The sequence below is a fragment of the Myiozetetes cayanensis genome, unplaced genomic scaffold, assembly GCF_022539395.1.
Source record: "Myiozetetes cayanensis isolate MyiCay16 unplaced genomic scaffold, myiCay2020 scf27, whole genome shotgun sequence".
NCBI classification, from domain to species: Eukaryota; Metazoa; Chordata; class Aves; order Passeriformes; family Tyrannidae; genus Myiozetetes; species Myiozetetes cayanensis.
The window spans coordinates 3,513,382-3,529,778 of NW_026087488.1; the positions used below are offsets into that span (position 1 = coordinate 3,513,382).

At 44.8% G+C, this 16,397-nt stretch overlaps 1 protein-coding gene across 1 annotated transcript; it reads right to left on the reverse strand.

The window, feature by feature from the left end:
- Nucleotides 1-3,524: 3,524 nt before the first annotated feature.
- Nucleotides 3,525-12,338, reverse strand: TRPV1 (transient receptor potential cation channel subfamily V member 1). Its single transcript, XM_050321736.1, has 15 exons — nt 12,030-12,338; nt 11,322-11,488; nt 10,865-11,017; nt 10,372-10,512; nt 9,638-9,936; nt 8,914-9,090; nt 8,524-8,688; nt 8,166-8,261; nt 7,502-7,572; nt 6,882-7,047; nt 6,100-6,166; nt 5,371-5,687; nt 4,660-4,787; nt 4,291-4,406; nt 3,525-3,734 (listed from the first exon to the last, which is right to left on the reverse strand). Exons 1-15 carry the CDS (start codon nt 12,329-12,331, stop codon nt 3,568-3,570), a joined length of 2,532 nt encoding a protein of 843 aa, XP_050177693.1. The 5' UTR covers nt 12,332-12,338; the 3' UTR covers nt 3,525-3,567.
- Between the last annotated feature and the right edge of the window lie 4,059 nt (nt 12,339-16,397).

Consider the following 16,397-nt stretch of genomic DNA (forward strand, 5'->3'; position numbering starts at 1 on the left):
GGCGTCTCCTGGAGCCCACTCATTCCCTGACACTGAAACGGGAAGTGTTACTAATGGTGATGCAGCTCAGCCCCAGCACCACCAACACAACAGGAAGAGAGGAACCCAGTGACATCACTTGGTTGGTTTCTCCTCCTTCCCAGAGAAATAGGTGCCCTCCACCACGAATTCTGAGGATTAACATCAGATGTAGGAGAAATCAGGTCCATATTTTCTCTGTGGAAACTCCTCCAGAGTCAGAAGTCATCCCAGTCTGCAGGGTGTGGGTGATGGGAAGCACTTCAGAGCCCCATAACCACATCAAGAAGACCCAGGATGTCCATGCTGCATCTCTGGCAGTGTCAATTAAAACCTCTTCCTCCCAAGCCCTAGAAAAATCCATACCTGTGCCTAACAGAGCAGACATGGAGACTTGTAAGAAGCATCTTTGACTGCAGGAGGATTCTTTCTGATGTGTGCAAGTTGGTGTTGAACATCCAGGACACTGCCTGACCATCAGCATTTCGGGCATTTTTAATGTACACAGAATTTTCTCGGGTTTGGAAAATTTGCCACAAGAGTGGTAAATTGTTGAAAACCACCGCATAAAACTCCTATTGACAGGATTCTGAGAAGTTGAAGCATCAGAACCTGAGTGCACTGGCTCCATCCCTCAAAGCCATGGGGTTGGCAGGATCCCCTGTGTTTTGTAGCACAGCTGCACTTGCTGGGCATACAAACCTTGGGGGTTTTTGAGTCCTGGGGGCTCCAGCAAAGATGCAGGACAGAGTAATGTGCCAGTGTCACACAGATGCCTCAGAAGAGTGGCAGAATTAGCTGGCATTTAGCAAAAATAAATATAAATCCGAATGATTAGTATGGTCAGAGGCAGCAGAGCAAGGCAGTGGCATCAGGAGGAGAGGGGCTGTCCTGGGGCCAGGTCAGTCCTGGGGTGCCCCAGGGGGACCAGCAGCAGCCCTAAACATGGCTTGGGGGCCCTCTGGTGGGCCCTGCTCTGCCCTGGACCCCACTAAAAACTGCCCTGAGAGGGGATTAACATGAATGTTTAATTAGCACAAGGGCTGTTCACACCCCAGCTGCCACTGCAGCTGTGGCAGAGAGAGGGCACAACAAGTGCCCACGAACAACGGGCCCTGTGGCCCCAAGTTCTTCACTCACAGTGTTTGTTTTTCTCAACTCACTCAGAAGTTACTGGAGTTTGAAAGGCACGACCGCTCAGTTTTCACGGCTGACAAGAGCAGTTGCATCTGTAAATACTCAGATCATGGGTTTGTTCTTCCACGGGTTCATCAGTGCATTTTCACCTCGCAGAGCAGCCCAGCTCAGCTCCCTTGGTGTCTCCATCCCACACACATCTGCAGTCACTGCTCACTCACAGCTGTCACCCACAGGCAGGAGGTGAGCACATCAGCACCCTCCATTTCTTTGGCTTTTGTGCCCCTGTGGTTTTTGGGAGCTGGTGGTTACACACAGTTGTCCAACCTGATCATCTCATATTAAGCACAACTTGTGGGGACACAAATTAATGTGCCTAATAACTGGGAGAGGGTGGATTTTTACCACCTGCAAGCCCCAAAGAACAGCATGGGAACCATGTGCTGCTTCTAAACACACTCAGAGGGAAATAACTATGCAAACTTCAAACTAAAAAGCTCCCCAAGGGCTCAAGATTCTGCAAGATCCTGCAAAATATGCCTGCCAAGGGGAGTAGAACTTCCATAAAAGGACTCAAATGAAGATGATTTCTTACAAGGCCATGCTCCTCCTCAGTGCAGGTGTTTACAAGTGGGAACAGAAAGGCTGCTGGTGCTGGCAAAGGTATTTTTGAAGGACAAATACTTCCTGACAAGCCACCTCTCTTCCCTGAGGGTTAGTTGGAGCTCTCCAGCGTGACAGTCTGTCCCTTCTGGTGTAATCCCCTGCAGGCATCCCACCCTGTCTGCCTGAACAGACCCACCTTCATCTCCAAAGGCTGTGCTGAGGTGGAATGAAAATGAAGGAAATGAGGGATGGCATGGCTGGGAACTCTGAGAGGTTGGTAATAACTCCCTCTGGAAAAGTGGGATAGTTTTGTTTGCTTCTCAGAGAAGACTGAGGGATTTTAAAGATGTGACCAAAAACCCCTCGCCAGCACCACCCTATCCCACAAGTCCAGGGCATTCACATTCCTGACCACAGCATTACACTGCTGCATGTTTTCAGCCTGAATTCTGGCATTTCTGGCTTTTATTAAGAAGTCTCCTGTAATTTGTAACCTTGTTGGGGCAGGAAGGGGCAGGAAGGCAGAGGTGTACAGTCTGTTCAGGTTACCCAGGGCAGCTGCTCAATCCTTCTGGACAGGCACTTGATGTAAATCAAGGTGGAGTTTTAGCAATGGATTAGTACTCAGGCTGATAATTATGAGAAAAGGATCCTTCCCAGGGAAAACAGAATTTTCAGGAATGCTTTCCAGCTATATCATGATCCTGGTGTCCCTCCAAGCATAAATTTGCCCTGGAACACAAAAAATCCTGACTTTTTCCAAGCATTTCTTTCAAATCTCTTGGCAAGTTTCTCTGGTTCTCCCCTACAAACCCTGTGAAAATAAAACTATATTTGTCCTGAATGATGCCAACCAAAGAACCAACAATTACTAGTCCTCTAGATGGTGCTACTATTTCAAATAAAGCAGCTGGATGTTTGAAGATTTTGTTCAAATATATCTGAGAAAGGAGCAGGGTGAGAAACCCTGACCCCAGTCAGAGTTTTAGAACATCTGCCTATTTTCTCTGTCAGATACTTTTCCTGATTATCTTTGCAAATCCAGCCAGATGGATTTGCAGCACCAGATCTCTTTCCCCCCCTGTGGCTGCTGTCAAAGTCAAGAACAAAAAACTTTCTGATTTCAAGATTACTATTGTTGTACATTATTATACATCTGACCTTTGAAACGTATATTCTGTATCCCCACTATCTCTTACTTTGTGCAAAGTTCATCTGTTATCTAAATAAATGTCACATTTGGGATCTTGTTAAACCTTCAGCCTCAGCAACAATAACTGTGAATTTCTGGGGTTTACTCAGACAGTGTAAGAGAAACATTTATTTCATCGGTTTGGACTGTTCAACCTTTAAAATTTCCCAGAGTCTATTTGTCCTTGTGTTATGAGAAAAGAATAACATCTCTAGATCATTCATTATTTTGTATTCTTTCCCTGTGCCATTTATTTATCTGCTTCCCAAGAAGCTTTTCTCACGGGAATGTGTCTATGGTGATTTTCACTGCTCTGTTATGAGTCCATCTCCTGTGTCATAATAGTTTGGTTGGTTGGGTTTTGAGGCAGCAAAGCCACAAAATCAGGGTGCATGGCAGCTCACAAAAATACTTTTTACAAGAAAGAGACTCTAAAAGCAGACAGAAGGTTATGCTAAAAATAACCATGAAGACATGAGCTTAACCAACAAGTATTTTATTTAGCATACTGAGTGAATCCTTGCACACAGTAATTTCCTAAGTCCTCTGGCCTTTTTCCAGCAGGGCCAACACAGACAACTGGAATTAAACTTCTTCCTAAAAATAAAGCAAGATTAGACTGACTTTGGAAGTGACTCCTTCAACACCTCAGAATCTTCTGGCTCATAGTAAGGTTCCAAAACAGGTTTTAGTTTGACTTCCTCTGGTAACTTGTGGGCATCTTCTCTCCTGCTTCCATCCCTCAAAAGCGGAACCAACGTTTTCCAGTGTTTCCCTGAAACTACAAAGCAAAGGAATGGTTAATTTTCCCCCCCTCCACAGAATCACAAAATATACAAGTGTTTTAAATAGGAAGCTGATGAAAGAAGAAGAAAGGAGCAGGAAGAAAGGGCTTTGTGGTTTTCTTGCCCATGCTGTTGCATGAGTTTTCCATCTTCCAGCTGGCAAGTCCAGCACAGACTGACTGCACACTTCAATCCTTGTGTGCTGGGGGCTGAGCTCCCAAACTGCAGGGCCTGGGGCCTCCAAAAGCCTCCTCCTGGCTCTCTGGTTGCCATCATACACTGCTCCATCTCCTCAGGATTTACACATTATCTGCCTTGTAAAATCCTCATTCAGAATGACAGATCTGTGGGGGGTTTATTCCCAAGGGTCAAACTGCTGTGAGTGATGAGCCCATTCCATCCTTCGAATTTGTGCTGACTGGCAATGACATAAACTTAGTTACTGAATCACCAGTAAGTGCAGAACACTGAGTGCCCTCTAACAATTAATCCATGCTGCTGCTGTCCCCAGTGTGCAGCCCACACCAGGATTCAGGTCCCTGAAGCCCTCACCTCTGCCAGGTTTAATAGAGAAACTGGGATTCCGCCTGAGGTCCCCGGAGTATCCGGGGTCTTCGTTGATTATGCCCAGATTCGTGTTCCACGTGGACCAGTTCACTTCATCAACCCTGGGGAGAGAACAACAAACCCAATATCTATTCTGAGCATCACCAGACAACTCCAGGATGAGTTTATATCACAAACTGCCACCTCTCAAGCCTCAGATCTGACCTAAAAATCAGATTAAACTGACTACTGTAAGGCAGTATCAGTGCACTACTTTAGAGAGTGCTCCGGGGGGAACGTTCTGCTTCCTACCACCAGATACCTTAATGTTGTTTGTCTGCAAAAGATTGCTCATTGGACACACAAACAGGTTACCTAAAGCACCATCTGTAATCATCCTGGCCATCAGGTGTGATCCCCACCAAGACTTGCTTCCCGGAGCGGAACGAGCGCCTCAAGCAGTTCAAGTAGCTGTTTTCGATGTCCAAGATTGTGATGGCTCTCTGCCAGGCAAGAGAAAGTAAAACACTGAGAGGTTGCTGGTCAGAGTCATACAGATCCTGAATTCTGCCTTTATTTTATAGACTGTCAGTATTTATCATTGTCATCATCTTAGAGCAGCCACTGTAACCACCTCTGAAATATCACCCCCTGTTAATGTCATTACAAATGCTAAATTACTGCCCTGTGATTAGAACTATGAAGTCCCCTTTCTTACCTCAAACAAAAATGATGTGCCTTTGAGATTCTGGTAAAGATTGGTTTTCCCCTTGCATAATCCCTGTCTCCATAGTCTGATCAGGATTTTCCATCATCAAAAGCCCAAATAATTTTGCCTAATTACAAAAGTACTTCTTTTCTTAAACCCTGAACATCTGTGGAACACTGGGAACATCTGCTCAGGCAAAACATCAAATAGCCATGGAAAAGGAACCAATATCCTTTTTTCAGGAGCTGTTCAGGGGAATCAGAAAGAAGCAGTGACCTGTTATGTAGAAAGATGACAGCTCCTAAAGATTCCCTCTGGAATTCCTGATGATTCCCCACACCCTCTTTCTGGGATAGCAGCCTCCCAGACCAACACACCTGGAGTTTCCAGATGCTCTTGCTCTCCTGGGCGATTTTGTTGACGGTCTCCCCCATCAGCGCGATGAGCATGTTGAGCAGGAGGATGTAGGTGAGGATGACGTAGAGGACCAAGAGGATGACAAACACAGACTTGAACCTGTAGTTCTCTGTGAACTCCAGGTCCCCCATGCCAATGGTGAACTTGAAGAGCTCCAGGCAGGTGTAATACAGGCTGTTGTAGGACGTGCGGCCTCGTTTCACGTGGCAGCACCGGGAACTGTCAGGGGGGTTTGTGTCTTGCCCCTCGTTGTCATCTTCAATTAAAGTCACCACGGCTGTTGCAAAAGGAGAGTCACACAGGCAGGGTGAAAATGCAGTTTGGGATCATAATTCCTTTGCAAGCAGCGAAATGAGTATAGAGGTAAAGCACGTTATCCTCATGGTGCATTGGCTCCTATAAAATATTCCCAATAACTGACAACTCTCAGAAAGTGTTCCCTCAGCTTTCTCTACAAAGAACAGGATGATTGAATGTTTTTCCATCAGCTTTGGAAAGCAGTTCGAGACCCAGGGATGAAAAGCTGTATGAAATGACTACAGATAATTCTTATTCTGAAGAGATATTTTTTGTAATTTGACGGATTTTTTTAGTTTTTAGTTGGAAACAAAAAGTCTAAAGCAACTTGAAAAATAAAACTTTCTGAGACTCTTTAAAGTAACAAGAAGTAACTCCAATTAGAAAATTACCTGTAGAAAATCCCAAGAGGAACACCAGATAGACAAACATGAAGCGACACAAATCTCTAAGGATCATCTGCAACACGAAAACAGAGTATTTTTATATTGCTGAAACTTGAATATGAACTGCAACAAAAACTGGTAAGAAATCCTGCTTCAGCTTAAGGAGGCATTTGCATGAACTGGCTGTTCGTGCATTAAACTGTTGTTTATCCTGCTGAGATGATAAACTTTTAATTCAGAAAACATTTTTCTTTGTTATTCATGCAACAGTTTACACACATGTGCAACACATATGCCTGTCAAATAGTTTCCCCTTTGTGAGTATAAACCACATTAAGACAGTTACAACTTTCTTCCCCTCTTGGGCTGGCTATCTACATCATATAGAGAGGTTTATTAGCCAGCTACTGCCTCTTAGCTAATTGCTCTGTTTGGTAACATTTGAACTACACCTAAGGAAGTTTCCAGCTGGTAGAAAGCTGGGCCATTTCACTCCAGAGCAATCTGCACTGTTCTCAGTCTCCTTTCATCCATGCTTGTCCAACTGTAGTTATTCTGAAGCATGGCAGGTAGTAAAAATCATCATCACCATCACATCAAGACTGCTATAAAATGAATGGATCTGCACCACTTGAATTTGATCACTTCACTCAGAAGATGCCAGCAAAGTCTAGCAGAGTGTTCTGAGCTCTCCCAGTGGCAGCAGGGAGGCAGATATGGAACATGTCTGCTGGAAATGGGGCTGTTGGCAGCACTGCCCCACTCTGGGCACACCTCCCTGCACTGACCTTGGCAATCATGACAGAGTAAATGCCCATCTGCTGGAAGCCACGGGTGTAGTAGAGCATGTTGGCCCAGCCCAGGGCCAAGGAGAACACCATGGAAGCCACGTAGAGTTCCTGGCCGCAGAAGTACAGCACCACAGAGCTCAGGAGGAGCAAGGAGTGAACAAAGCTGAAAGACAAGCATGGTCTGAATGCAGAGGGCTGAGCTGGCCACGGGTGGGGGACAGAGGAGCCCCACGGGGTGAACAGCAGGATGAGGGATTCCCCCTGTTTAGTGCACTCCAGTTGGGAAGAGGAAGGACCCAAATATTCAGAGGACAAAGCTCCCTTTAGCAATGGGAGGATTTCTGCACATCCAGTGTATAAGTCCAGCTTGGAGATCTGTTCCTAACTCTGCTGCATGAGCCAGTCACTGAACATCCAGACACTTAATTTGCTTTACCTCCAAAGGAGGTCACTGACCCAGACCCATCTGTTCAGTGATATCCCCTGGCTACTCTGCTGTAGAGACCAGGAATTTATAGCAAAGCATCTACCTATTAGAGGTGGCTTCAGCCAGAACTACAGATCTCACACACTCATCTGTTTGTGGCTGAGATGCAACCAAAGGTATTGGAGCTTACAAAAGAACCTCACTGTAGCCGTCAATGATCAGCGTCTTGAGTGACGGGCGCCTCTGCACAAAGTATTGGATCTGGAAAGAAAAGGGAACCAAGACCAGGTTTGCATCAAGGAGGGATTAACCATCCCCTGTGAATGCATCAACTGAGCCCTGATCCCTGCACCAGGGAGCTGGTACCTATTAAAATCACAAGAACAGCTGAAAAACAACACTGGCACAATATGTCAGGAGGACTCTTCCAGCAAGGCTTGAATTCTCTCACATCTGGTGTCTCTTTTGAAGGCAACAACTTCTTCAGTCCCTGTTTGGGGACCTGGGATTCACTGCACCCTTTCCATTGTCCCCAAGGGGGACTTTGGGCTAAGCCAGGTAACCTCTAGTGAAGGGCTGGCTGTTTGCAACACCCCATCCTTAAGCTTTGGCAAGGCTGATTGCCAAGATGCTCGTTGCCTTCTAAAGACAACCTTTTTTTATAAATAGATAAAATTGTATCTTAGCTCATTTGTAGCCTGAGAATTCCTAATCAGGGCTAGGAAAAAGATTTGTTGCTCTTGACTAAAAATATGGATCATTTTAACAGGCAGTGCTAATGAATAGGAAAAGCTTGTTTGACTCTCCCCTACATCAACCCAAACAGGCAGAAGGGAAATTTGCAAATATCTCACCCCTCTGAAAAAAAAGTAGAGGCCTCCCAGAACACTCAGGATCTCTCCAGTCACTCGAAAATACTCCCCAGTGGTGTGACGAAAGGTGAAGGGAGGCTGTGGAAGACAGGAAGATATGCTCAGCAGAACTGGAGACAGGAAAGAGCTGGCCCTGCCAGCAGCTGAAAGCAACTAAATTGTTGGGGGGGAAACAGGTTAAGTTTCTGAATGTCCTGCAGGGGATCAAGCAGGGTCGAAATCTCTCTTCTCTCTTCAGAAAACACGAAATTTCTGATGTTAGGAGCACACATTCAGATGGAGGCACATCGGGGATGTCACGCACTGGGTGGCTCCCCTGCCACGTGCCAGAGGGTCGTACCTTTTGGTCCTTCTGCACAGGTCTGTAGTAAGCAGCTGCAGTGAGGATGCTGATGTGCAAGGTATAGACAAAGAAGTTGAAGTAAAACAAGTGCTTGACAAAGCGGTCCCACTTGTCCTGCAGGAGCCTGTTCAGGGGCTCCACCAGCAGCATCTCGTGCCGGTTCTGAGCAGAAGGAGAAAGAGGAGAGTCTTGCTGGGACCAGCATGTACCAGAGTTTGAATGAAAAACAAATGATATCCATCTCCAGCAAATGTTCCCTTAACCTCAGGAGGGGAGATTGCTCTTTTATGGGAAGGAGGTAAAAGGTGCCCTCTGTGTGGGACATGAAGCCCTTCCCCAGCAGCCCCCCAGCCTGGGAATGAAATGCAGAGGAGGTGCAATACTCACGGGTGTCTCACTGCTGTAGGCAAGAATCTCCAGCACTGAATTTTTCTCACATGTGTCTATACAGGACAGGTCATAAAGAGAGGAGTGGACAGGTCCATATGCCCATTCAGTGAACTTCCTAGACAGGTGTCTGCACTCGGGATCTTTGATCTCTCGTCTGAGGATGTAAGCGAAAATCTAATTGCAAAAGAACAAGCACAACCAACATTTCAGTGCTAATGGACTTCTTGTTCCTCAGCATGTCCACAAGAAAGGATGGGTAACTTCTCCCTGCTTTAAATGAGCTGAGGCCAAACCACTGGAGCACTGCGTTTTCTTACTGGATGCTGGGAGATGAGAGATATAAATGCCTCTTACAGCTTGGCATTATCTGTTTCAAAACTGCAAGAGAAAAGCAGAGGTGCATGTTGCACCTCTCTGAGCACACAGTCACTGAATGGGGACTGCCAGTTGTATCAGCAGGCAAAAGGCTCCAGTGGTTTCCTCTTGGGCTGCCTTGCACACCAGGGGTGTATGAATAACACCAGCTGGGCACAGACACACACACACACTTCATGGCCTTTAAGAACTGTGCAGTTTTGCATGTCAAACTGCAGCATCAGTTCCTGTTAACTAAAAGGCCCCAATAATAAAGTTATAAACCCCATCTTGCATGAAATGTTTTACATGTGCTCTCTGTAACTCGATACAATAATGGGACAGTAAAACACCTTCTCTCACCTACCCCTATCTTCCCTGTTTTGGCTGCCAGGGTTAATGGAGTCAGCCCTTTCTTGTTGGTGAGCTCTTCCAGCTTCAGGATTGGATTAATCTTGGCCCCAAGGATCAATATGTTATTGTACATCTTGGTTACAAACTTGGTGTTATCCTTGGTGTTATCTGCAATCTCCACCAGGGTGTGCAGGACCATGTTGCCCATGGAATCCTCAGCAGCGATGTTGGCTGCCTGGTAGGGATTCTCCAGGAGGAATTTCACGATGCAGAGCTGGTTGGTGCAGGCAGCCAGGGACAAGGGAAGCTCCCCTACAGGAAGCAAAGGGAAGGAGTGGTCAGAAAGTCCAGTATTACAGGTGCATAAACACAGAGTTCATGTTGTTTTCATCTGGCACTAAGAAGAGGTGGATTCCTCTGTTGCAATCAGATTTTCTTTGGTTTAACTGCATCACAGAAACACAGCTGCTTCAAAAAAGCACTGCCAGGACAGGAGCAGAAGGTTAAAACCTTTCAAAGGATACAGTGCTCAGAGAACACCAAGCTCACAATTGAACACCAATAACTACCAACTGTGTTTGTTTACGAGCTCAGTTTTTGGGAGTAAATATTTGTCCTGATGGTGGAACAGCCCATCTGGTACTTCTGAGCCTCCAGTCCCACAAAAACAGGATCATTTAACAGCTTGCACTTGGGGTGATGCTAGGATAACTCAATCAATAAAGCCCATACTGTGCTCACTCCTACCAAAATAAAAGCCAGATTTCCCTTTGATTTTCCTGAAGAACTCCCCACAGGCTCTTGCATGAACATCTGCTCCATTCTGGACCAAGAGCTTCACCAGGTACATGTTCCTTCTCTCGATGGCGATGTGAAGAGCAGTCTGGCCTGCAGAGACACCCATCAGACAGAAATCCTCAGCACTTGGCACACACTGAGAGCTTTCAGCACTGCAGGTCACTCAGCTCCACGTCAGAGGGTGGAACCCAGAGCTCTGCAGATTAAAAAGCTCTAGAATGGACGAGAAAAAAAAAAACCCACACAAACAGCAAATGGACAGTCCCTGAAATTGCTGCTGAACCACTGTACATTAAAAATGGCAGAATATTGCACAGAACACACTCCCAGTACAAATGCACAGATTGTTAACCACACACTGGAACTTTGGGGTGCTGCATCCTCAGGCATGAGGCTCAGTCTCAGCACCCTGAGGATTCCCTGCAGCAGCCACTTCTCTTACCCTTGTAGTAGTTGTCAGTATATTCTGCATTAACAAACTCTTTCAGAGTTCCAGTTTTCCTTGCAATGTCCAGCAGCAAGGGAATGGTATCATTTTTCCCGTCATGCAGGTTCAGCATGGCTTTCAGTAAACAGGTTTTCCCAGTTTCAGGCTCTATAACACAGAAGATTGAAGGTGTATTGAAGTGATTACAGGGCCACCATCTACACCCAGGCAAGCAGGAATTAATGAGGTGCTTTTCAAAAGACAAGGAAACTCATTTAGGGGTTTGCAGAGAAAATTTCAGCTCCTGTAACCTTACAATCAATGGGTTGCCCAATCAATAGGGCAGCAGTGGCTATTAAAGGACCTCCTGCAGACACAGAACATAATTATCTTTTTTTTTTGTTGTTTTCATCTCAGGAGCACTACTGGAAGAAGAAGAGGGCAGCTGAAGGCATGTGGCACTAAAGGGTACCTTTGAACTCCTCATCTGTGAGATGCTTGAAGGTTCTGTTAAGGTAGAGCAGCAGGTCACTCAGGTCCTTGGTGTTGCCTCGGGCTACGGCATCAAAGATCCTTCTGCGGTCGTAAAATTTGAAAGCTTTTTCTGAGCAGCCTGTGATGGAATCCGTAGACAGGAGCCTAACAAGGGCAAATTTCAGTTAGTAAAAGTCAGATACTAAAAGTTAGATGTTTAACATATTTTTTGTAAAACTGTCAGAATACTATTTTTCATTTGCTTGCGTGAAGCAGTAAGTACAGGTTAGAATAGATGGATCTACAAGATCAACAAAGCCTGCAAGCAACTGTTCTGATAAAGTTATGTATTACTTGCTGAAAAGCTGAGAAAAAGGCTTAGAAGAGGCACTCCAGTTTGGCAGTGACACTGCAGGTCTGGAGCCAGGCAATCCCTTGTTCTCATTCTGAGTGATGTCCATTCACTGAACAGTCAGTTAAGGCCTACTGCTAATTCTGGGCAAAATATCCATGGATCCTCTGCATTTTCAGAGATGCCAAAACAGCCACTACCCCTTTCAATTGCAACACTCCTTATTTTGGCAGAGAAAATAACTGAAAAAACCAGTCCTGCTCGCGTGGAGAGAACAAGCGGTGCTCTAAGAACCATGGCCTGCAGTTGTCAAACTATTCCTCACAACCAGGGCTTGTGAAGAGGCAAACTTACTTGTGAAGTTTCCCCCTCTCCAAATTGACATTAAATTTGATGACAGAAGGTGCCACCAGGTGATCCATCTGGTAAAAGGAGTCCATGGGAGCCATGTTCTTGTCGCTGTCCCCCATCACAAACCGCCCACGCCTTGCAAAGATGTTGCTTTTGGGTGGCTGCACCCTGGTGCTGGGGGGGCCCTGGGGGCTGTCAGATGTTTCCAGGACAGAGTCCTCCCCTTCCGTGTGTTCATCTGCCCCTTCAGATTCCTCCATGTCAAAGCTGCTGAATTTCTTCATCTTCCCAAGAATGGAGGACATGATGAGCAGGCAGTCTGTGAGGAAGGACACGAACACCTCAAGTCAGCGTTTTACAGGGCCACGAGTCCCCTTTTGCCTCGGAACACTCTCCATGAACAGCAGGGAGTGGATTGGTTGCTCTCATGCCAGAAATGAGGCAGATGGACACGTATTCACCGTGCACAGAGTTGGAACAGTTTAGTAGGTCATTAGCTCCATGTTTGTTCCTGTTCCCACTGCCCTTACCCATTCCAGAGCGGACAAATCAAGCCAGAGCACCCCAGAGCTTGCCAGCCATCCCACTGCAGAGCTGACTCCTGCTTAAAACCAGGGCCTCATCCTCCTCCAGCCACTGGTAAAACCTGAACAACCTCAAGCCTCAACAACCTCTACTTTTCTCCTCTACTTTCTAACTGGTTTGTGCCATAATTTATTCTCATGATTATATCAGGCACGTGAAAACAGCCTGTTTGTGCCATCACAGCACATCTGGGACGCTGAGCACAGAGGGGCTTCCTGCACACAGGAAAACCATCACTTAATGGCTTTGCCAGAATTCTGGCAGTGCTGGATGAAAATTGGCGTGTGATTCCTGAGAGAGGAGTGTCAAACATGAGACACAGGAACAGGAAGGGAAAGGTTACCACAGGTAAGAGGTGACTGTAAGACCACACGTCTGATCCTGTCTGATTTACAACCACAAAGAACTTTACAGGAGTTAACAAATACAGAACCACTGAATGGTCTGGGTGGGAAGGGACCTTAAAGATCATCTCATTCCAACCCCCCTGCCTTGGGCAGGGACCCCTCCCACTAGCCCAGGTTGCTCCAAGCCCTGTCCAACCTGGCCTTGGACTCTTGCAGGGATGGGGCAGCCACAGCTTCTCTGGGCAGCCTGTCCTGGGGCCTCCTCCCCTCACAGATAAGACACTCCACTGAAAACAGAGCAAACCACCTTTTTTTTTTCCTTTCTTTCTTTCTTATCAAACTGTTTTAAGCAGACAAATGTTATCTGCATGCCACTGAATTCAAAATGTTCTGGAACTCCAGCAGTGGAGACAGGAATACGTCATATTCCAACTCCTGCACCGCTGGCTCAGAAACATTCTCTGACATCCTACATTGCTTGGAAATTGCACAGCTTTGAGCACAGGAGTGTCACAAAATCTTTAAAAAGCCTTACATTATAAGCCACATTACAGTGGTCAGTAATCTTCTGTGGAAATCCAGTGTGAAAACAACACCATAACCACGCTTCAAGGTTGCTTCTCTTCACGAGAATATTCGGAGGGTTGTCTGCAAACCCACATTGTACATTAAAGCTGGATTTTCAGTTCTATGGGAATACTTCATATTTATATCAAGGGTCACTTACCTTTTTCTGTGCAAGTAAGACAGGAAAGAAACTTTGGGCAGGCATTTGTATTTTTCATGTACAGAAAACATCAATTGGAAGCAAACCAGCATAGTATGGACAAAATACTAATAACTGCAATTTAACTCACTCACCTTTCAAGTTTTTTGTCCTTAGAATCACTCAGAAAGAATAACATAATAACTTATTAATTTATTTGTTCTATAAAGAAGAAATCAAAATATTTCCATTTGGAATAGGACACTAAAATTACACTAGAACAACTATTTCAGTAGAAAAGGAATAAAACCAGTTCTATAAAAAAATAGAAAAACATACAGTGGGAATACAGTCCTGTATAATTTTAATTTTTTGTTTTATTTAAATTAATGTGGATTGAGCCAAAAACATCAGCAAGATGGCCACGGAAAATAGAATCACTTATTTCCCACAGAATAAATGTAATGTTAAAATGTGCAGAATGGGCTCAATCCTTTCTCCCTGGTAATTGCTCAAACCTCCTCTAGTCATTATATGTGCTTTCCTTTCTAAACCCTGTTGAAAATATATTTGATAAGGAAGACAAAGCTGCGTTTCCTCATGAGTATGAATTTGCCAGGGAATTCTTTTAAAAAATATTATCCATTCTACTAAACACAAAAACTACTTGAACTCTCTGAAACCCATATACATTGACATTTGACACAATAAATAAGGAAATATTTCTGATAGAAAGCCTTGCCACATCACAACTTATAATAAATAATAGAGTTTTAAAAGAACTAACCACAAATATACATGCAGAACTTACAAATACTGACAAAAATCCCGTCCTCCAAAAAACAGCCCGGTCTCAGTAAACACCCAGTGATCTCCAGGAAATTTGGTGCCAGATATTCCTCCTTCCAAGGTGCCTGGACTGGAAAGCCCTCAGAGTTTGCTTCCCCACTTCATTTGTCTGCAGAAGTGTGGCATGTGCTGATTCTCAGATTCCAGGGAAGTTCACCAGAAGGAGAGAGAATAGAGCAATAAGATAATTAAGAACAATTCTGGAACCAGAAGCATCAGTGGCTTCTATTCCCAAAGGTTTCGCAGAGCTCTTTACAAGAATTGCAGTGAGTTGCTGTTGTTTTTTCCTCCCCTTTAATTGCATTTAGTAATGGATATTCTTCTCCAGATTTCCTCTTCGTAAATACACTCAACTTCACAAAAAAAAAACCCACCCAAACCACCAGATAGCAATTGTTTCTGTGGGTCACAGTTTCATTTCAATTTGTGAAACTTTGTAAAATGTGCCACAGTGATCTTTCTGGACATCTTTCTTGGGTGGCTGATTTAAAGAGAATTATTTTAAAGATGAGCTGATTCAGAACAGAGCTGAGCAAGAATCAATGTCAGAAAGTCCTAAAGCCTTTCCATTGTTCCACATTCCTACTATGTTTTATTTAAATTATATATGTAACAATCAGCTCCTAAATATTAATTAGGAAAAATATCTTATCTAATCCAGGATGGATCTAACACCATTAAAAATGAGGAACTGTGTCAAATGTTGTTAAATATATAATTTAAATATGATCTTTCTGACAAAAACTGGTTTAGAGAAAGAATTTTTCCAGAGGCTGAGTTGACAGGTTGGGAGCAACCCCCAAGCCCCCTGAGGTTATGAGTTTATGAAATTATTTAATGAAATGATCTCTGCTACATTTTGCAAAAGGCAGCTGTCTTTCTAGTCCTGCCATCTATCTACCCATAGATGTATAAAAGAATTATACATTTGCCTATTTAATAGCAAACTAATTATGCTCCTTAGAACACCCTATGGCATTGTGTCAAACGGAGTAACAAACCTATTTATTAATGCATTAATCTAGATTACCAACGAGGCAGGTCCTCAGCTGCTGCTCCTGGAGCCTCTCACTCAACATCACAATTAACTCCTTCACCATTTCCAGGGCAGGGACTCAGTAGGAAAACTCCCTGGAGCAGTGGAGGGTCTCCCTTACTCAGTCTCTGGCTTTTTGCAGCTGCCTTTTGCTAAATGTTCCTTCTCCCTCTTCTCCCATTCCAGCACCAGCTCCTCCCAGTCTCGCTGTGCTCCCGTGGATGCACTTTGGGAGCTTTCTGCTGCTTCCTGAGGCCTCCTTTAGCAGCTGCTTGGCCTGTGTTTTCTGGGAAGATGTTGTTTCCTTCTCCATTGCTTTTTGCAACACTTGTTGGACATCTCACATTCCATCTCAGCAGGGACCTGGTTTTTAGGAGATGTGAGTGCTTGTCAAAATAAGGCAGTAATGAGCAAGAAGGAATTTATTCCTTTTCCTTGGGCCTGCCTCCAACACGCTGCAAAGGCTTTGTGAAACTCCTGTGCTTGGAGAGGGATTTTACCCACTAAGAGCCCCTCTCCATCGCTGCAAATGGAAAACCATCAGCAGATGTGCCAGAGATCCTAAAGATGAATCCAGGGCTGGCCTGCAGCTCAGAGACAGCCTTGCCTTTGCTAACAGAACCTCAGACCAGGCCATGATTTACCAGCTCCTGGAAGCAAATGTCACTTGATCTCATGGGTAACAGGGCACAGGAACAGTATTATCAGCTCTTTCCAGTTATTCAATAAAAATGAAAGCAGATGTGCTGATGCAAAAATATCATAATGTAAGAAGGGAAACAACATGTAACAAATTCAGACTTTTCTTTAATTTAGTCTGCACTTTCTCTGTAATTCCTTCATATGCC

Coding starts and splice junctions, on each gene's coding strand:
- TRPV1 (XM_050321736.1), bottom strand. CDS start 12,331: ATGTCCTCCATTCTTGGGAAGATGAAGAAATTCAGCAGCTTTGACATG. Junction 5,688..6,099: donor CCTCTTGGGATTTTCTACAG/GTAATTTTCTAA, acceptor CTTTTGCAACAG/CCGTGGTGACTTTAATTGAA. Junction 4,407..4,659: donor GATTACAGATGGTGCTTTAG/GTAACCTGTTTG, acceptor TTCTCTCCCCAG/GGTTGATGAAGTGAACTGGT.